The sequence below is a fragment of the Labrus bergylta genome, chromosome 3 (assembly GCF_963930695.1).
Source record: "Labrus bergylta chromosome 3, fLabBer1.1, whole genome shotgun sequence".
Lineage (NCBI taxonomy): Eukaryota > Metazoa > Chordata > Actinopteri > Labriformes > Labridae > Labrus > Labrus bergylta.
The window spans coordinates 20488242-20511122 of NC_089197.1; the positions used below are offsets into that span (position 1 = coordinate 20488242).

The 22881-nt window shown below is 40.8% G+C and overlaps 1 protein-coding gene across 1 annotated transcript in view; it reads left to right on the top strand.

Moving 5' to 3' along the window:
* Positions 1-230: 230 nt before the first annotated feature.
* The window catches only part of rras2 (RAS related 2), a 28408-nt gene continuing 5757 nt past the window's right edge, over positions 231-22881 (top strand). The window contains exons 1-2 of the mRNA XM_020632508.3: positions 231-667; positions 22703-22790. Of these exons, the coding sequence (XP_020488164.1) occupies positions 566-667; positions 22703-22790 (190 nt within the window). The 5' untranslated portion in view covers positions 231-565. The remainder of the gene's footprint in view (positions 668-22702; positions 22791-22881) is intronic.

Below are 22881 nucleotides of genomic sequence, written 5' to 3' on the forward strand. Positions count from 1 at the left end.
GACAATTGCTTTGTTAATAAAGTCAGCAGACATTGCTGTAGTGTTTGGGGACAGGAATGTGCCTACAGGGGGTGAATGATCTTAGTCTGAGGACAGAACTGCAGAGTTAAGGCTCTGTGGTTGTGTGTGTGTGTGTGTGTGTGTGTGTGTGTGTGTGTGTGTAATTTTTAGAGGGGTGTGTGTGGAGGCAGTCACACGCAGCCTGTAGAAGGGCCCCTAGCGCCAGACATTAGTACTGGCCTGGCTGCTCACTTCTAGCCTACTATCGGAACCACAGCATCGCAGTGCTGTCGAGGCTTAAACACGGTCAGGCGTATGGACAGGCGCCCGTAGCTCCGGGACCCTCTCTTTCTCTCCTTTAGCAATTATCCGTGCACTTCGCGGACTACGCCGACCGAAGAGTCATTTCGGCTAAACATCTATCTTGTTTTCTGCTCCTCGGTCTCTCCGCTGCAGGGCCTCTTCAGTTTTACAGGAGAAAAAAAAAAAAAAAAGTGGGTGTTTGCTGCTCACTGGTGTTCCGGCAGCGGCAGCGGCAGCGGCGTGCGGCGGCGAAGTGTCCTCGATGGCAGGGTGGAAGGACGGCTCGGTGCAGGAGAAGTATCGGCTGGTTGTGGTCGGAGGCGGCGGTGTTGGGAAATCAGCCCTGACTATCCAGTTTATCCAGGTCAGTAGCAGCGCCCTGCCTCTGTAGCCCGTTGCTTTGATTTTCAAGCTTATCCGGGAAAAAAAAACAAAAAAAACAAAAAAAACAGCCAAAGATGTTTTCTTTTGAGGGGGGAGGCCGGTTGCGGGAACCCCAGAGTCTACCTTCCTCTTCTCTACTTTGCCCAGGCCTGCAACTATTTACCGAGGGGAGACGTGTATTTTTGTGAATCAAACGAGGAAGGGTGGCTGTCACTTTAACGTGCAGATTTTCGAGAGAGCCACTTCCACTTTGCACTTTGTAGCCACTAGTCAGAAGAGAAATGAAAGTGGGTCTATGGTGCTCCCGAGTTGTCCTATCTTATGAAGTTTGCTGAAAAGGAAAGTAGCTTGGGTGTATGCGGAGTTGTTACCACTGAAGGATAATGTCTGTAAAGGCCTACCAAGCCAGAGTTTCTGATGAAATGAGAGAAAGGCTAAAGACAAATCCCTTAAGAAGTAACATAGTAGGCCACTTAGCTCAATGAAGCCCTCAAAGAGAAAGTCGTAGCCTACCTTTTTTATAGAGTCACCAAACTATCACAGTCTCATCAAAATGCTGACTTTTTAAAGGTAAAGCTAAAGGTGGGCCCACTGTACAAATAAGTAGAACAGAAGAAGATGATTAAATTGTGTTTTCAAATGAAAATTCCAACCACGGCAAGCAACTTAACTCATGTAAATATTCATACAAAATAAACTTGGCAGACAATGTGTTGTAAAGTTTTTTTTAAAGCAGCCCACTTGAAAACTCTCATGTAAAAGGCATGAAAGGTTGACCTCCCCTGGTTGCATTCCAGCACACCGCAGACATATTCTGCCTGGCGTTGACCTTCCAGGCTTTCATAATGATCATTTAGGCGAGGGCTCCTTACCGGAAAGCCCACACACAAACAATGTACACACGACCTCAGTGTATGACAGAGATGACAAACTTTGCCCTTTTGCCTTCTGTGTTTCCCCCTTGTGTCAGTGTGTTACTGACCAGACTGCCGGCAGCTGCATGTCTCTACACTCTCAGACAACAGTGGGCTGGCACACGTTTCAGAGTGGGGGTTAGAAGCTTCTCTCTCTCTCTCTCTCTCTCTCTCTCTCTCTCTCTGTGTGTGTGTGTGTGTGTGTGTGTGTGTGTGTGTGTGTGTGTGTGTGTGTGTGTGTGTGTGTGTGTGTGTGTGTGTGTGTGTGTGTGTGTGTGTGTGTGTGTGTGTGTGTGTGTGTGTGTGTGTGTGTGTGTGTGTGTGTGTGTGTGTGTGTGTGTGTGTGTGTGTGTGTGTGTGTGTGTGTGTGTGTGTGTGTGTGTGATGGGAGTTGTGTCTAATGAGGGTTCAAAAAGCTTATTAACTGCATACCAAGTAAAAAGGGATCAGATAGCCATGGCACATATTTCTGACATAGCCTACTGACCCCACTGACCTAAAGCAGAGAAGCATTTAAAGCTGGGTACAAAACACTCGGAAGTCATTTCACTTAATTCAATATCCTGATTGTAACAATCCGATAATATAACTGAACTTTCTTATATCTAGTATAAAATCAGCACATTTTTGTAATTGTAACATTTGTTACATTTTGGGCTGATTATAACAGAGTTAGGTCTAAAACATGCGTGTTTGTGTTGAAAATCTTTCTTGACATCTGCCCATTAAAGTAGCACTTTGCAGTATCTTGCAAAAGCTCTTTTTCAGCATTAAGGTTTATTAAGATGCTAACAGAGATATAGCAACATAGCTGCATCCTAAAATAAGACATGTCCATGTCTAGTTAAATTCAAGTGGGTTCAACTCTACCTTGACAGTTTCTTGAAAGATATTAGAAGATGTCTGCGTCTCGCTGCAAATTTAATATGGGATGCAAACAGTAGAGAGCATCAGTGTGTACCATCATTTTCTTACAGAATTCATTTGAGATAGAGCCTGAACAATCCAGTTTTTAATCTATCTTTGACCTACAGGTAATCTCTGTCTTCTTTTTCCCCTCTGCCTGCTTGCATACATATCTGGTGTCCTGAAAGTGAAAGTAGATTAAGATGTTGACAGCAGGAGGAGGACACATATCCTCCTCCTGAGGAGATGTTTCTAGAAGATGCCTGCCAAGGGGGAAAGACCTCAACAGTTGGTTGTGAAGTGGAGGCTTACCCCCGAACTATATGTTAAGAGTTGTGGGAGGTAGTGAGGCTGGAGGGGTGGGGGGTCTGAGTCATCCTGGGTGGGTTAATGGTCATGGACCATGTGGAATTTGGCCCCTTAAGCAGAGGAAGTCCCCTCCGCTGCTGCTCTGAGGGCCTTCCAGTTTCGTATGGAAAGATGTGACCTGCTTCCTGATTCACTGGAGCAACGTGTGTGTGAATGTGTCAGTGGAAAGCTTGGCAGAGGGTCAGATGTAGTGTTGTGTTTTTGCCAAAAATATTAGGCATTCAATGTATGTTTTTTTTTTTTTTTTAATTACTGAATTATTACTTTTAATATAGGTGCTCTAATTTGTGGCACATTTTCATATTTAGACCAGGCTCCCGACAAGTAATCATCTAGACTAGTAATTGCCCCTGCACATGTCCAACGTCTCTACCCTTAAATAGTTTCTCTCAAACTCTTGCATAGGTTGCAACACACCATGTAGCAAAAATATGATATAAAAAGTCAGTCACTGGCTTGTTTCATAACAAAAAAACAGTTACTCAATGGAGCCAGCAACTGAGTTTTTGGGCTGATAGTATACCAAACAATTTTAAAAAAGCCTTAAGTAGAAGATATGAAATATACACGTTTATTTTATTTATGTTATATGCCCTACTTTGTGGAGTATTATTGTATAAGTTGTATTGCAAGCAACTGTGATTAATGTATACCATTGAAAGAAGCAAATAACTTATACCAGTTATGATTTAGATCTGGAAGTATTTTCTCCACAATTTCCCAGTTTGGGATCTATAAAGTTATTCTATTCTATTCTATTCTATGTGGCCATTTCATTCCAATAATCAATGTTTCATAGTTTTTCTAAGCAGGATTTAATGGGCATACAAGTAGTGAGGTTCAACTCCCACTGCTAATCTTCAGGTGGCTGAACAAAGTCTGGGACATAATAGAGCACCCAACTGAAGCAGGGATTTTGTGTGGTTCAAAGGATGAAAGATGATGTCGCCTACAGTAACTGAGTGGCAGGTCCCTTGGGGCTGCTGACCACCCTGATGCCAAGCAGTTGACTCAGGCTGAAATAGCACTGGGATGACATAACATTGAGTCATCTGACTAAAAGTTGTGGAACACTGTGTGTCGTTTAATGTGACGTCCGTGAGGGAGGAAGCATCCCAAGTAAGGGAAAACATGACTCACACTAGCCATGTGAAGACTGCATGTGGGGTGATGTGTGTTTGTAGGTTTGTTTTTTAAATCCACAAGTAATGACATCAAATACAGACTTTATTTGCACAGAGTAACCCAGAGTAGCTACTGGAATTGGATGGAATGAGATAAAGTGTGATTTTGTGGAATTGTAGTGCAAGAGATCAAAACTTTACGACAGATACAGACAGATTATTTTTGGATATTTGTAGACCTCTGCTTGATTCTCGGATGAAGCACATACAGGACCCTTCCTTACTCTCTCTTTTTTTTTTTTTTTACTCTCCTCTGTTTGCACATATCTGACATTTTTTCTAGCATGGCGTTGATACCATGTATATGTGAGGTCATTTTGGAGGAATGTAGTCATACGTAGCAATTTAGCAGAATAAACGTGGATTATAAGGGCAGCCTTCCTCGGGCATGTGGAGACAAGGTGCGGTAATGGTAGTAGAGATGAAGTCGAACGTGATGTGGGCGCCATGTCTTGAGCATTTCTCAGAAACAGCCACAGGTGGTTAGACAAAGTATTTGCAGCCACAGTTTTGTGCATTCGTGCTTAGGATAAAGTTTAGAAGTTTTCTTGTATCTTACACTTCTCACACACATCTATAGCCCTTTTATGTATTCAGGCTGTTTTGTAAGTCATACCGCTGTGTGCAAACAATTCCATTTATATTGTCTCTGTGCATCTTTTTAAAAAGTTAATGTCTGTCTTTTTGTTTTTTTGAAGAATGAACCATATTACGCTCCTGCTTTGCAGCTGGCAGGTGCGTGCGTACGTGTGTGGCAGGTGATGAGAGTGCTTGTTTGTTTGGTTTTGTAGGAGGCTCACCTGTTGTTTTCTCACGGAGCAAAGCCACAATTAGAGCAAAATAAGCCCGATGGAGTCGAAAACAAATGTACAGGCAAGCACAGAAACAACAATTCTTGTATTTAAAGCTGAAGAGGAACTATTTGTCGCACAACACAGAGAAAAGAGTGTGACTCTTCTTTTGTGAAATTACCATCAAATATCAATCAAATAACAAGCGGCTTCCATAGACATGCTGTTTTTGTGAATGGTTTCAGAGGCACTCTGCTTGTGAATAATCCATCCGGTCCTCAAAAATGAAAGAAAACGGCGTGTGCTCTGTTTGCTATAAACAGCATACAGGTTGGTAAGCGCTACATCCAGGATTGATTTAGTTGTAAGTTGCCGTGGTCGCTCTCACATAAATATTTGCTGTTTCATGCCCTGGTAATAACTTAACAGCAACATTTAAACAATAGCCAGCTCTCGTGTATTACTTCAGTATGTCAAAGTGTCTTATTTAGAAGTGTCCCAGCTTTCCCTTTCCCACCACCAACCTTTAACCTTATTTGACTCTTGTGCCGCTACGCTGGTCACAGACCTTTCACACATATATCACCTTCTTGCACAAAACCTTCGTGAAATACAGAAATCAAGTTCCACCTTGCATGGTTCTGTTATGTTATAGGATTTATTTCTTTGGTCTTCTTATTAGAGGTTTATGTAACAATGCACTTTTTTTTAGCTTGAGAGTTGAAGAACTGGTGTTTTAGAGGGCTCAAGCTCATTAACAACTTGTTCAGGAGACGTAAAGAAATTGTTTAATGAAACTAAAAACATTGACCAGTACAATGTACTGAACCTCCATTAATCTCTTTTCCCTTCTACATAGCTGTACTGATGTCTGTCATTGAGCTGCTACAACAATAGAACTTCCCTTCTTGGGATTAAGAACGGTTTATCTCATCATCTGTTCCCCCCTCTTATACCAAAACACAATTCAATGTGCCTGAATCATGAGCATGTTGGAAATATGTCGATTGACCAATCACAAAGTATCTCCAAATACAAGTTAATCCTGTGACCCCTGTGTTGTTTAAAGAGGGCTTTAACTCTTATGATTAAATACAATGCTTAGGAAAACCACCAACTAGCTGGCCTTATTTTGCCATTTTTTCATGTTTTACACAATACCTGTGTTTGAAAACCAAACCTTTTTTTTTTTTTTCACCACAAAATGATCACCAACTAATCTGATGCTAAGAGATAGCTAACTTGAGCTTCATCGGACAGCATCACAATTGTGTGCCCAATTATACCCGGGGCCTCCGTCCAATCGGTAAAAAGTATGCACGCTGTGTGAGAAAGCATTGCTTGTTTACATAAAAATACTTTTCTTATATATTGCAAAGAATTCCCACTTTTGAAGTTGCTAATGCTCATGTCGCGACAATGATGAATAATTGTACAGCCCATATTAGATACCTTCTGTTTCTGTTAACAACAAAACCTTTACTTTAGCACCACCACCATCATCACCATCAAGTATCGATCAAGTTTTTGCCATCCAGACAGAGGATCAGCCATGTCAATATTGTATTTTTATCTTCTGCAACTAAGGCAGAAAGAAAAATCCCAACAATCTATCACAAGATATCTAGTAATGTCATGAGAAGCCTTGTGTGAAATTTGCTGATTATTTTCATGCTTCTAAGGAGATAAAACTCCTATAATGATACAGGCCTTTCCTGGAGTACCACCCACAAGGCAAACCTTAACAATTTCTCATGCACAAATGTCAAGCATCTGAGAACAGTTTAATACTAATTAGATACAGTTAGAAGAAGCCCCATCAGAATGTTCTTCGTGCCGTCCATCACTTTTACTGTGGGATGTGATAACCATTTGCAGCACCTAGGGCCATCCCTCATGCTCCGTGTTTTCTTAAATGTATTGATAAGTCTGGCAGAATGCCTCGCAGGACACCATAGGAATGTTCATGCTGAGGGGAGTCAAGGATCTGTAAAGACACTCCCACCCAACTGGGAAAGCTCAAGAGAAGAGCAGGTCAACGCCTTTTTTTTTTTTAGATTTTGAAATAATTTCCTTGTTCAACAAAGAAAATGACTTTATAACTGTCTTGCTACTCGACCATCATACCTTTGCAGGTGTGATTATCTGACACTGCTCTGAAGACAAGAGAAACTCCAGTGATTGTTTGTCTACATGTCTATGTAGTGCTTTTCACAGCATATTAAACAGAGTGAAACATTTATCAGGACACTTTTACTTTTTGAACATGGGAGTGAATACATCGTAATCATCATCATTGTGAAAAATAGGTAGGATTTAAATCACTTATCTTTTCTGATAAGTCATAACAGGAAGAAGATGATTATTTCAGAATGACTAAAAAAGCAACTCTAGACGTTTCGTAGAGTGACACGTTACAGTCTGATGCAGATTCTGAAGAAGTCTTTTGTCTGACTGAAAATCTGCAGTGGAGGATGAAATTCACAACAACTGATAGATTATTACTCTGAGGTTGATTGATCTGAGTACTACCAGTTTGCAAAACTGATTAATTAATTGATTAGCTTTACTTAATGCGGCATACAAATTGCTGATTAGAAAAATAATTAGCAGTATGTGGCTTTGCAGAAATGGAGAGTATCATAGAACTGAAAGTAAGAAGTGAGAATGTCTGCTCATACAGAAAGACACATTCTTTTAGATTGTTAATCCATAACTTTGTTATACATTTGAGAATTATTTTAATCAAGAAGAAAAGATTTTGGACTGGTAGTGTTTACAGGATTTCACATGTGTTCTGCATAGGTGTTCTCATATTGTGCTTTCATGACCTATGGGTCACGCCAATTAACCGTGAGAGAAGAGCCTCATTTGAACCAGGTCCTCAAACGTCAATATGATGGTGATAAATATACATTATTAGGATGTAAATCTCAAATACATTATTTATAATTGTATATACCCAGAGTAGCACTGCAGCTAACATCATCTTTAAGAGTCACAGCAATCTACATCAAAGCTGATGCAGCCAATGACCAACTCTTCATGAATTTGGGTTGTGATTAAACACACTAGGAGGAGTAAGAGTGGAACTTGTTTATTGATGGACTCCTCGGATGAAGCGTTGTGAAACGTCTGTATGAAATGTCACTGTTTAGTTACGTTTACCTTTATAAATATGGGTGTTGTTTACATAGAAAACACTGGAGGAAGATGGTGGTGGAGTGTGGATGCTCACCTGAAGCCACTCAAGCAGGGACAGCGGGCAAGAAATGTGTGTGTGTGTGCATGCACATTTACCCTTACACTAGTGATTCATACACAGCAACAAGTGTTGCTAATGTTTCCATGAGCAAGGTATTCAATCACCATTTTATCACTTTGTATTACCCTCAGTCCATTGTACAGAGATGTATTAATAAAGAGAAATGTAACGAGGGATTCACTGATGACAAAAAGCATGTAAGGCTGTTTTCCTGTGTGATTGCATTCCTACCTTTTTCTTTCTCTTTCATTTACTTTCTAATGCATTTTCAGATCGTGCTTATTTTAAGTCTTAAAAAAAAATCATAATTATGTCATACTTTAGTGCACTAGGTTGATGGGGGTAAAGTTTCTCATTACTACTGAAGCAGTGCAGAAAGTACGTAATTATAAAGTACTTTTTGATCACGTTCAAGCCATTAAATATCATTTTTAAATCTAAAACAAGACCATATAGAATACCATGTGCTTCTGTTGTTTTGTAGAATCAAAAGAATACCTCGCTAGGTGTTTTCTGCATACAACTCTTTCAGAACCTGATCTCAGCAAAGTTACATTTTCTGCTGTCCCTTTTATTTTTATTCAATGTTACATAACTATGTGAAGCCAGTGTATGCTAATCATTACTCTGTGATTTTTTTTAAATGGGTAATTAAATGCATCCTACCTAATACAACTTGATTTTAGGCTTAACACTACAGAATTTAAAATGTTTGTACGTACTTTCACTTTTAGCATTGCCTTATGGTAAGAAAAAAGAGAATCACATTTTCACCTGCTATACCTTCCCCCCCCCCCCTTCTCCTCCTTGTTTTCCGGTCACTGCCTATCAGATAGTCAGACAGACAGCAAGGGCAGCGGGTTCCTCTCTGTTGTTTTTTGGCTTTTGTTCTGTATTCACACATGTGTCTGTTTCAGAATAACTGGCCACAGTATCAGGTCTCACATCTCACATTCATATAACAACAACTCTGGCTATGAGAAACCGCTCGTTTTAGCTACCCACGCCCAACACTGAAAAGCATTCTAAATAGATGTTGTATGTTCGCCTTTTAATCTGACAAGATTCTATTTAATCAACACACTACTGATTAGTCTGCTTATTATTTAAAGTGAAGATGTAGTTTTTCATGTGTGTCACCTTTTGAGCGTTGTCACCGCTGTTCTGCAGACTTTTTCGATGAAAAAAAACATAATGAACGGTTGTTGTTAGAGGCCTGGGCTTGTCCCTGATGCCGAGGCCTGAGCTGTCTGCCAGGCAGCTGCTGGACATTTGGCACGTCTCATGCAGACACTGTCCAGAGGCCTGCGGGGCACCTGCTGTCCATCAGGGGGAGGTGAGGCTTGGAATGAGACAAACCCCTCAACAGGTGACAGTATAGCCTCCAGCACGACTCGCTGTCCAAATGCGCTGACGACAATGGCTGAGTGTGACTCTTGCTCCTGAGTGTGTCTCCTGCTGATCAGATAGCAGATGATAATCAGAGAGGCTGTTCTGTCAGCATCAGGTACTACATGTGTAGATCCATTATGAGATATCTGTCACACAGCTGCTGTCTGACTGTAATGCTGATCTAACACACACAGCAAATGGGACTGTGTCTCCAGCAGCAGTTGCTGTTCGGAATAATAAATTGGCACAAGCCAGCACACAACCAAGTCAACAGCTGCCTAAGAAAGTGTGTTTGGTATGTCTTAACAAAACAGTGACCTCTTACAGCCAAGCAGCTTGGAGAACTTGCAGCATGAAACTCCGACCCCTTACACACAAAAGATACTCAACTTATTGACAAGCTTAGTTAGACTATACAGCTGCTGGAAACAATAAGAAACCACTGGAAAAAAAATGTTGTTCTCTGGTTGATTTCTGAACTCAACCTAAATGAATGTGAACTTGTTTTTTAAAGACTTATTTTTTTGAAGAGACAAGACAGTGCAGAGTCAGAAATCGGGGAGAGAGAGTTGGGAATGACATACAGGAAAAGAGCCACAGGTCAGGCCGTCCGCTTCGAGGACTACAGCCTCTGTACATGGGGCGTCTAAACTAACCACTCATCCACCAGCGCCCCAAATGTGAACTTGTTATCGTTGTATTATTTACAGTCTGAAAAATACTGCATCTTTATGTTATCTTAAACAGTTGTTATTCTCTGCAAATAAAGACTGAAATGAGAATATTTGATTTGGAAGTTGGAAAGTTGGGAGAAATATCTAATAAAACACACAAACAGTTCATTTTAATCAAACACAAACAGATGAAGACATATTTCAGCAGTTGTCTCTGAATTACCGTATGTCCAGATCTGTATTCTCATAACGGCCACCCAAAGCCTCCAAAACAGCCTGATTACAACTTGATGATTGAGTCATGTGAAAATTCAATTGGCAGATATATTTGTTCCTGGTAACTTGGTGACATAGTAACTACAAGGCTTTTGTACAGTCATAGATTGGTAAAGGCCATCTTCAAAGTTGGAATGGGAAAAAAAAAAAAAGAAAAGTAGATCAATCTTTTACATGCAGTTTAAATGGTTAGATTGATGTCAGGCAGATTTAAGATATAGTTGCATATAGATATAGTAGAGGAAAACAAACATTTCATATCTAATGGAAAAGCATTGCTGAGAATATACAACCCTTTGAAGGTGATCTTTTAAGATGGCCATGTAAGAAAATCTCAGCTATACTAACTAAATTGACTTACTTTTCCTGTACTGTGCTTTTTTGTTCCCCTGTATAAAGAGTTAACTGTACTCCAAGTTCACCAGCGTGCTAACGGCCAGTTAACAGCGCAAAAAAGGCAGGTCACCTTTTACCATGTGTTTTTATGGGGTCAAAGAGTAACATCTGCTGTTTAAATGCTGGTCTAATAAGGCCTGGATATGACAGTCTACTGGTTTGAGCTCTGTTTACTTTTACAACTATACCTCATGTCATATTTATACTTTAAACTGTTTGGTTCTCATACCCTGAACCCAAATTAATAAGTTTTCTACAATAATGTATTCAAGGTTTTCTTTTTCCATATTTTCTAATTTCGTAATTGTTAATAATGATCGTTTATGCTTCTGTATCCATGTAAAATGACTTTCATGGACGTTGGATTGGCAGGCAGAGAGGAGCCAGAGAGGAGAAGATGTGTCCATTAGATCTCATTTATGAGGAGCTGCCTGCTAAAGTAATAACATTTCTGCTGTTTGTATTGTAAGACTGCAGGCCTAAAAGCACACAACAGTAATGATGCTGTGTATCTGACATGATGCCAGTGAGTGGCCTCATTTCCTTTGACATATCACCCCATGCTAAGAGTTATAGTCTGCAGCAGAGCACACTGGAGCAGAAACACACACTCAGCATTTGTAGCAGAGAAGAGAGCGGAGACGGTAAAGGGTATTAATTCAGCACGGTGGGTTCTCTACACTTAGATCTTTAAGATGCAAAAAAAAAAAAAGCATCATTTTTACTGAGGTATTTGTATAAAAAAAATGCGTCACATGCCAGTCATTGGCATTTATAGAGATATTGGCTTGACTGTAATAATACATCTCTAAATTTAGTTTGGATTACAACTTTTCTGATCCTCTGAAAGTTCTTTGTCTTCAACACTGATCAGCATCTCGTTATGTGGTCAGTCATATGTTTTCCCTCAAAAGCGTGGAGGACTGACTGTACGCCACACTCGTTAATTGACTTTGTATGGGTTTTTCAAAGTAACACAGTAGTTTCTCTGTCCGTACCGACACTGCAGTGGCTGGTGTTCTTTGTCATAGTAAAGGTTTGTGAATGTGAGCATGTGCAGAAGCTACTTCTGCTCCAAGACCAGCAGAGGAAGATGAACTGAATTAAGCTGAGAAGGAAACAAAAAACAGGCAAACACTACAACGATCAAATACAAAGAAGCGTCTCAGTATGTCACATTGTACTTTTTGTTTTGTAATAGTCAGCATGATGCAATTAGGCGTCCTCCATCCTTAACTGCTGGTACAGTACTCACTGTTCCATCAACGCCTTGCTTAATTTTCTAGTTCATATCTAGTTCAAATTGTGTCGATTTTAATATAGAATCACATGGGCCAAGGTTTCACATTTTTACAAAGGCAGGCATTGATGAAGATTCCCCAAAGCAGACAGTAGTCAGGGTTGCTCACTATGAGTGTAACACTTTTAGAAATAAGTCTTTATTTTCTGTCCCCTCCAGCAAAACAAGGAAGGACGGTATAGAAAACTGCATTGATTACCGGTCAATGGCTGGGTTTATGGCAAGGCTTAATGTAGTAAAGGGGAACATAAGTGATGTCACATGATCAGCAGAAACAATACAGGCGGTTCACACAGTTCTGCTCTTTGTGTTGTTCTGGTTAATCAGTTTGACAGCTTCTAAAGCATTCACAAAGGTCTCCACTTATATTTCAACATAATGTACTTATGAAATGGAGAATAGTCAGAAGTGTGTCCACTATAGAGCACACAGGCAGCTTTGAGCCCAGTGATCTGCTGGGTGGGGGGGGAAGGACTTTTAAATGGCACCTCTTTGATTCTGCGTCTTTGAACACTTTTGAAGCCGCTCAGAGTCCAGCACACATTGATATTTAACCGGCCGATTGAAGTTTTAATGCCACAGAGGATAGAGGAGAGCAGGGGGTGGACTGTGTCAGGAGTGGGCCTACTTTGTGAGACATTTAACCTCTGCTTTATTCTCTGCATGAGTGCTAGCTCCTACTCCACAGCCTTGAGTGCTAACTGAGGCATTACAGACGAGGAGGGAGGGAGTTGTTAACTGATAACTTTGAACAACAAGCATTAAAATAGCCTTTATTCTATCTCTCGAGGTGGTATAGAAAGGTTTGCTGTGTTGCCATCTGACCTGCAAACCTATTGATGCAAACTCTGCTAATAATTGTTGTTTAGGAAAAATCCAAATCTTTGAAAACTGCTGAGGTATAGTTCCTTTTTAGAGATGAGGAGAGAAGCATTTGCAGCTTCAGTGGGGGCACCCGCAGGCGGCAAGCAAGGGGAGGGCCAACCCCCAGTTCAACTGGCTGAAGATCCTCGTAAGAGGCTGCAGTCGGGTCCAACCCACTGCAGTGTCGCCATCTGAGTCGGCGCGGCCTCTAGCCATGCTCATTGGTGAAAAGTCATGCCTTTCCCAAACCTTTCTTCCTGAGCACTGAGATTAGTAAGAATTGTCAGAATCCCCTGATGGGAGCTGGTACGTTATTGACGGTACGTTGATTGGTCAATACAGGTCGGACTACAAAGGAGAACTCCTCCCTTTCTGAAATTAGGGCTGTGCTCCAAAAATCTGTATCGATGCAGATGTTACAGAATCGACATGGCTGCAAAGCTGTGATGACAGTTTTGAAAGACAACTGACCTATCGTGCAGTTCACAATAACGGCATAGCAATCGCTCTGGAATATGAATATTTAAATGTGGTTCTAGGATCTCTTAGGACCTGAAATTAAGTGTTTTATGTTGTAGGATCCTTAATATGCCTCTGTTGTTATTCTCAACAATCAAGAACTGTTGTAGTGAATTCAAAGTAGGACATGGTCATGACCCAAAATCAATCAGGATTTGTATCGCATCGGGCCTCTTTATCGTGATACACATCTTATCGTGGGGTTGTGGGAAATATCCAGCCCTAATACGTTTGTACTAGACAAAATAAGAGAAGCAGTAGTTAAAAAAAATGCTGAAATGCACAAGACATTACATTATTAGGTAACAGATGGGTTAAGTTACATGAGGTAGATCGTTTTTTTTCCGGAATTGTCAAATAAGTGTCAGAAATGTGGAATTTCCACAGCTAATTTGGTTGTCTGTTACTTGAGTCATTTGTCTGACTTGTTTACAGGATGTGACTGCACTCCCTCAGCGCTGCAGGGACTTCTGTTGTTAAAAAAAAAAAAAACATCAAATGATGTACATAAGTCCAAAGTTAACAGAATTGTCCTTCAATGATTAGAAAGACTTGATATGAAACTGATTAAAATCCTTTTTCCATCCTTTTACCAACTCAGACCTTGTGTTTGAAGTTTGGCCAACATTTCTGCTGCTTCCAATAAAAATGGAATTACCCTTTAACTTTAGAGTGGCAGGATGTGCATTTTCAGTAAATTCACGATGCTGGATGGATGGGACTGTACGCCAATGGTTTATCTGCTGGGGCAGGGTTTCACTGCTCTGCCGGCATTTGAGGACAAGGCAATGATTAAAGGGACAGGCTATTGATCTGTTTCGCATTAGGATGAAATGAGCTTGTAGGAGTGATGTGCATGGGTTCATTTAATTCGGCACAAAGCCAAGGTTTAGTGCTGCACCCATGCTGTATTCTCTGACTCTAAACATTGAATGAAAGTGCTACAACTGCGGATGATGACCATGCAATATGACCGTTTGGCTTTTAGCTGGTCTACAGTTTTGAAGATGGCAAGTGTCAATCAAAACTTTGAGTTAATTTCAGGTCATTCTCTTCAGCCATGAGTAAAGTCTTCAAGTTTTCCCAGCTTTCTCAGAAAGCTCCCTGGTGGCCCTTTAAGGCGTCGGACACATTGTGTGCTCTCTTTCTCCCTTTGTGTATTAGGTATTGAATAAGTGACCTTTCTAGTTCGTATGAGCTCATGGGAAAAGTGGGTGTTTCCACAGGAAGTCAAAGCCTCTCCCTCCCCCTCCGTTTCTGTCGCTTTCCCTCTCCATGTAGCCCACGCTCTCCCTCCCCCTTAAACCTTTCATTCGGTCTTATTTTTTTCCACTTTTTCTCACTTCAAGCACTCTTAAGTACTCAACCAAACAGTTCTTCTCACACAGATTCCTGTGTGAATGCTGTGAAGCATGGGGAAGAACGGTGATGATGTTGGAGCTCAGACGATGTAGAAATGCAAAGGAACTGGTCCTCTCTTCCATCTGTTTAAAATTAAATCATTATGGTGGTGGTGTGATTACAGACAGCTGCTCAGAGTCCAGCCCCAGAGGTTCTGCAGAGGTTAAAGCTGTGTGTGTTTGGGGACAGGAAGTGATGCACTAATCCTCCCAATCAAATTCCTCCTTGATTAGATCAATACTCCATGCTGAACTTCTTTAGGATATGTAAGGCTTAGTCTGACCCAGAGAGAGATGATGTTAGAAATCAGAGGCCCGAGATTTATCTAAGGTACAACAAAGAATAACATTTCAGCAGGTATATATATTATATATATATATATGTGTGTGTCTCAGTGTGTTTTGATTGATCCATTTTTATCACAAACACTTTTAACACAAAATAAAAGCCAATGAAAAGCATGGGCCGTAAATCTATACAACAATTTAATTCACAAAATTCGACACAGTGAGTACATGTTAAAAAGGAGGTTGAAGGATGCACTTACACTGTTGTAGGAGCACAGAGTGTCTAAAGGTTAAACTTTACTCTCAAATTAGAACCCTCCTTTTTAAATGACATAAAGCAGAATATTCTTTGGCGAGACTAAGGTGATATTTTATCAGGTTACCTTCAGAAGAAATACTTAATGAATATTTGAGTTGGTGTCGCCATGTGTTATCAGAAATGTATCAACCCAGTCACATTCTGCTGTTTCCATAGCTGTGGCTGTGACCTGGCAGGCTCCATTCTGTCTGGCATGAAGTCTGTCCTTAATTGACACCGCTGCACTTGGCTCTGGCCCACTGAACAACTCTTTACAACATGTCTCACCTGTCCGCTGAGGGAGATCCAACCAACAACCTCCTTCAACCCTGTTTCCTGTTAAAAGTCACTGTCATCCAGGTTATTGAAGCTGATGTCACATTTGGTGTTGCAGGTTATATTGCTCTGTTTGCAGCTTAGTTAAGCTTTAGCTGAACACTTGCTGTGAGAGAACTAGAGCTTCTTCTCATGCTTTTCAAAGTATTTCTTGATATGAAATTATCTCTGTTTTAATATTTTGTTTAATAATAAATACATTTTATTTAGACTCAAGGTCACCTTACAAAACAGAGATAAAAATGAACGACAAAGTAACAATTAATTGATAACATTACTATCAAAAAGACAAATTTACAGTGAAGAGGATTCAAGAGAGGTGGATAATGGTCAGACTGAATATGCCAGTTTAAAAAGATCTGTTTTGAGATTAGATTAAAAAAAAATATTATGGATGTCTGGTGGGAGGGAGTTCCAGAGGCAATGGGGCAGAGCAGTGCTGAAGGCTCTGGACCCCATGCTGGACGGGTGGTCCAGTGAGTGGAAGAAGACCTGAGAGTGCGGACGGGTGTGTTGATGTGCAGGAGTTCAGAGAGGTACAGGGGAGCGAGGTTATGGATGGCCTTAAAGGTGAGGAGCAGAATCTTGAAGTCAATGCGATATTTAACTGGGAGCCAATAAAGCTGCTGAAGGACAGGAGGAGTGATGTGATTAACAGAAGGCCGTTGTGGAGATGATGTGAGCAGCAGGGTTCTGGAGCAGTTGAAGATTGTGGAAGGACTTGAGAGGGAGACCAAAGAGTAGGGAGTTGCAGTAATCAGTGCGAGATGTTACCGGGGTGTGTGAGTGAACGTAGAATGGCAGTACTGTTGGGTGTGAGGGACTGCTGGAGGCAATTGATGTTACGTAGATGGAAATAAGCGGGCAGAGTGATTATTGATGTAAGCTTGGAATGATAGTGTGCTGTCAGGAATGACACCGAGATTCTTAACCTGAGGAGAGGGAGGAACTGAGGAGTGATCAAGAGTGAGGGAAAACTGTTCCGAAATTGAAATATGTGCTTCTCAGATACATTTCCATTTGAATCAAACGTGAGCTACACATGACAACTTTCCTACGATGTAAGAGAGTTCAATCGTAGAAAAACAACATGAATAAGTAAAGAGAGTCGCTTATTACTACTCCACTGCCATGACATTTCTCAGATTCAAAAACTTGTTTTTGGTTGTTTGCAGCAATCACCCATATGATCTTTCTTGAATTTTTCATGAACCTAGCCTACTTAAAGTTGTGAAAACAAAAACTCAAATCCCAAGAACATAATTCCTCACCTTCAGTTTGTTTTGCAAAATGCATGAAACCACACCAAGCTACCTTTTTCCCCCACCCACCATCCAGAACTTGTTATACACGCACATCTTTTTGACTTTTTGTCCACAATAGGAACACAAGTTTAGTAATAATTGATGCTTAGTAAGATCACTGCTCTTCCAGCATATTTTCCAGTGTATTAGCATAATGAAAAAAAGGGGTTGTGGGCTGTGTTGTTTTGGAAATGAGGAAGTTGGGGAATATAACTAGTCTGCAGATGCTGACATTGTTTTTTCAAGAATAAACATTAGATGGTGTTCATCCTACATCTTTCTTTCATTAGGGAATATCTGCAGCTGATGTTTCTTAAATCGGTCTGTGAATCCTTATTTGGCATTGGGCCATACTGAAGGTAATGAACTCCTCACAGTGTGGATGACTGTTTGTAATAGCTCAGCATCTCTCTTTTTATGACAATCTAGTAGGCAGAGACATGATTTCGCCTCGTCTGAGTAGGTGCAGTGTGTTTTTCTTAATTAATCACCGGAGGTTTCCTATTTATTCATGTTTTGCAGTGAAAATCTTGTTTCTTTTCTGCCTTGGTGCTGAGTCAGTGGTTTTGTGCTCTGCGTGTGGTTAATGATGCGTTATCTTTTTACAACTTTAACCAAACAACCCGTTAAACTGACACAGGTGGAAAAGGATCTAAATTTGGTGTTTGTAAAGCTGTTCGTGTGAAGAGGAAGTGGGTGTATAGTGCAAACACGATGTTGATTACATGCCTACACATTTCACCCATTCTTGCTTTTCTTGAGGCGGGAAACCAGCAGCTGTGAGAGACAGGATTCGCTGGGTTACGTCTGGAATGAAGCAGTTTGTGTTTCACAAAACAGCTCGGCACAAAGAGCTGTGCTGCAGCTGAGATTTTCTCCACTGGCTCTGTATTCACGTTGAAAACAGGCTGTGTGTGTGTGTGTGTGTGTGTGTGTGTGTGTGTGTGTGTGTGTGTGTGTGTGTGTGTGTGTGTGTGTGTGTGTGTGTGTGTGTGTGTGTGTGTGTGTGTGTGTGTGTGGGGGGGGGGGGGGGGGGGGGGGGGGGGGGGGGGGGATGTATGGCTGGAATGCTGGACGGGAACTGAGTGACAGGTTTGGACTTGGAAGGTAGGCGGGACGGGGGAACATGCCTTCTGTGACATCACCACCACCACCCAAAAGGCCGGGCAGTTGCCTGCTCCAGAGGTGGAGTTTCCTTCCTGCTAAGCTGACCGGGGCTGAGTGTGGCCTGACCCACCTTGCCACCGAAATCTAAAGTGTACTGCAGCTCGGTTCAGCAGGGTTCTGGGATTTGTGTTTCTCTCTTTTGTCTCATTCTAGTTTTTTGGAAAGATTCCAGTAATTTGCTTCTTCGTGCAGTTTGATTATGCACCACCTGAGGCTTACAATGAAGGAAGTTAATACTTGCCTACATAGTTGGTCATGTCAGCACTGGCCTAATAATTTCCTAAGTGGAGCTTGACAATGTTTTTTTTTTTTTTTTTTCAACATCAATCCATGCTCCATGTAAAGTATGAGTTGTTACTGCAAGTCTGTTCTGTTTTAATAGTCATTTCAGCCTTGCAAAAATGTTGCTGAACACTTCTGCTCATTACTTCTGTGGCTTTTAGATGTGGTTAGATCATTTAGAAGCAGAGCTACTGTGGACCATCTGTGTGGGTTAATGTCTGTGCGTTTGTGTCACAGTCCCAAACTACACTAACACTTGAAGAATTGAGCCCCACTGTTGACCCTTCTGTGAGTGTGTCAGCTGTCTCCTCATGACAGCTGTCCAATGTTTTCATATCAAGTCTGTCTGTCCCATCAGTGTGTACCTGTGGTGAGAACACTGAAGTCAAAGATTGTCAGGTAAATATTTTTGGAGATCATGTCAAGGCAAGTCTAGTCAGTTTTATTTATGGAGAGCAGTGCCTCATGCTGTCTTAACAAGAGCAACTAAACAAGAATTCAGTCTTATGAAAGCATTGAAACATAGGCAAAATGATGACTTCTTTCTGAAAGAAAAAATCATAAACAAAAACCATATAAAGCACCCAATTATTACTTTCCGTTTTTCATACTTGAAAGAAATTGAGGCAGTGGTGAAAGTAAAGATGAGAAGGTACTCAGATTTAATATAGAGCTCTAGCTATAGATGGTTGATTACAATCATGTGGGTGTCGCTCCTGAGAACCCTGTGGCAGCGCTATCCTTCTCAAACAGCCTGAGTCATTGTGTTTCAGCAGCCTGTTATATGTGATGAAGTCATAGATGTAAGGAATTATGGGTCATATTACTGGACATGACTCAGGCTGCCTTATGTCACACAGTTATTGGTAGTCCTCCTTTTCATGCTGCCCTCTCTACTTTCCCACCGCTCTAGCTGCAGGCCCTGTTACCTCTGGCACTGCTGCCACTGCAGAACAGCCTCATCTATCACGGGAAACGGCTCTGAGAGAATCAGCTCAGCCAGAACACAGCTCAGCAGCTAGCCACACACCACCCATGCATGTGTGCAGGGAGAGGAGGAGTAGCCAGAGGAGCACCGTGCTCAATGCGGCTGCCCGAGGTTTACAGAATAAGAGGTTGACGGGAAGCAGAGGTCACGTGCTGTTAGAGAGAGAGAGAGAGAAGTGGTGGAGGGTGGGACCAGTAACACAAGAAGCTTTTTTTTCCCCCCTCTTCTGTCTCCGTCTGGGCGTCTGGAGGCACACTGGCAGAGCAGTGAAGCACGTTCAAGAATACACAGTGATACTGCTGAATTATTGAGCAATGGTGAGTGAATGTGACACAGGCCGGCGAGCTTGCATGCTGCATAGCGACAGGAGGAGTGGAAGGGAGAGATTACCTGCAGCCAAAGAGAGCTTCGAGTGAGATGAAGCCATTTGTATGCAGAAGATACAAGAGACACTGATGAACATTCGCATGCATTTTTTTAAGACATGATTAAAACCAATATTTGAGAGTTAAAACCATCATTGGACAATATGTAAGCTGATAACATATGTAACACTTCAACGCTTACAGCATGCTGTTTTAAGTCATTTATTTGGTTATTCCACAACAGTTTGTTTTTGACAGCACTTGTTTTTTTTTTACTTTCGCAGGTTAAACATAGTCAAACATAAATATTTGATGATCTTCTTTACTATATTTGGCACTAAATAATTTGAAATCAATAAACTTGAGTTGTTGTAAAGTAAAAACAAGTATTTTGCGCTCTTTCCTTCTTCCCTATTTTTAAATTATAGGCATACATAATTATACTGAAATTATAAATAACATACTTACAGCTGTAAAAGTCACAAATCAAACATATCTAAGACCTAACTGTACTACAGCTACCTGTGACAAAAGCAATACATTTATTTATATAGAAGCTCAAAAAACAAGAGTGTAAAATGTGCTTTGAGAAACTCAACAATAGAAAACAAGACAAACAAAGGCCACACAAGGCAAGACAATAACAAGGTAACATTAATAAAAAGTTAAACCAAGAAACAAAGAAAATAAACGATTGTAAAAAAAAAAAAGGAGAAAAAACTGAAGAAGAGAAAAGAAAATATGGTTTAAAAAATGCTACTCAATCCAATCAGCAAAGTGTTGTGATTGCTTCTTTTTTCTGACCTGCATCAGGTTTCTCTTTACTAAATTCTCCATATATTGCAGTAAATGCGGCATCAAGTGTCACAATAGATGTTAAAAACTGTACACGTTTTGCAAGCTCTTTGTTAGTCTTTACCCTCACAAGCAAATAAACAGCCAGTGTCCTTGTGCAAAACCACACACACACACACACACACACACACACACACACACACACACACACACACACACACACACACACACACACACACACACACCATGTCTGTAAAAGTTAAAGTTTAAATTGGGTTGTTAGAACAACAGGAAACCTTGTCCGGATTTTGTGTTCTAGTGGTCGCATCGTGTTTTAGGGTGCTGGTTTGACAGCCCCCAAGCACTCCCCTCAGCTGTCACCACTTAACTAGTCCCTGAAGAGAGCCAGAACTACAAAACATGGGAAAAATGTAAAAAATGCATGACTCCTACTCCACCTCCTTCTCCTCCTCCCTAGTTCCCTGCTTCCCCCCCCCCCCCCCCCTTCCCGGCCCCACCCATCCAGTTTTGAGTTACTAGGAGACCAGAAATTGTCCCCAAAATGAGAGAATCAAAGCCTCAGGGACTGAGTGGTGTGAGTGTTGCAGCTGAAGAAACGTCTTGTAAATGTGTTATTAGCATGAAAACCAGCCTGCTGTCTAAACTTAAGCAGTAGTTGTTAGTGTGAGGGAATATTTACTTCACACTTTTTGTGTAAGTGTCTGTCGACAGCGTGTTTACCTTCTGTCTGCAGAAGGGCAGTAAAGGTAGAGGTCAGTGAGAATGTCTGTGTTTTTACCAAAAACACAGGGACAGAGTGGCTGTTTGGTCTCATTGAAGCATTGAAGCCAGAGAGTTTACAGTTTTGTTACTTTGACCCAAATTCATACTTATTCCAGGCATATATTTATGTATAATTTAATGTAGTATAAGCAGAGCAGTCTGTCAGCAGAATAAAAATGTTATTTAAGTGTGTAGTGGGTGGACACTTATCTCCCAGCATGCATTGCACAAAGGAAATGTTACAGCTTTGAAAAATGAATTATGGATGTAGGTGAAACAGTGCAAGGAACATGCAGAAAACTATACTGTCTGTAGACCATGTTGCTTCCTTTTATACTCACTGCAAATCTTACTGTGTTGTGAACCTTTAAACCAGACCATGCCGGTTTTATTTAAAAGCTCCATTCTGATTCTGCTTTAGCTTAAGAAGATGGAATCTTGGACAGTCAAGATGTTTATGTTTCTTCTTTTTAGAGCTTCAAATGACCTTGCTCTTGCATACTTTACTGAACTCACTTAATTATATGTCCCAGCCTTATCACCTTACGGTACTCTTTTACTTTCCTTTTAAATAAACTGATACACAACCAGTGAGACAGCCCTCTCTTTTTATTTCCCTAAACTGTTGAACTCAATGCCCTCTAGTTATCAAAATGATGAGCATTTTTGGTATATTTTTGAAAAGGAGACGCACCTCTTTAATTTTGCTTTACACTCCGAGTAAAGGTTTGACTTCAGCATGGGTTTATATTGTTAACAATGGCTTTGTCCCTGCTTTTTTATTTTGTCTATTTCACTTTTTACAATATTTCATTTATTGATTTCTAATACTTGATCGGTTTTGCTGTTAAACATTTTTAATTTGATTGCTAAATGAATAAGCTAGTGTTGAGTTAAAACAAAACAAAAATGAAATGCAGTACTGTGCTAATTTTAACAACACCCAACAAGACTAAAAAAGGTGCATTGTTTACACATTTTAATTCCTTTGCATTTCAGGTCAGACATAAGAATTCCAAATGTTTGGCTCTTTGGCACTTCACTTGTTCATGATTTATCCCTTTTATAAAGAAGAACTTCACAAGCCTGGGACATGTCGACATAATGTATCTTTCCCAGAAGTATTTACATTTTTTCTCTTCTTCTTTCTCTCCTGCAGTCATACTTTGTCACTGATTATGACCCCACGATTGAGGACTCCTATACCAAGCAGTGTGTGATTGATGAAAGGGCGGCTCGGCTCGACAGTAAGTTGTCTGAACAAACACTACCAAAGCAAATACACACACGCTCAGACAAATACACACATGTACCCTATCAGTATGGTCTAACGCACTC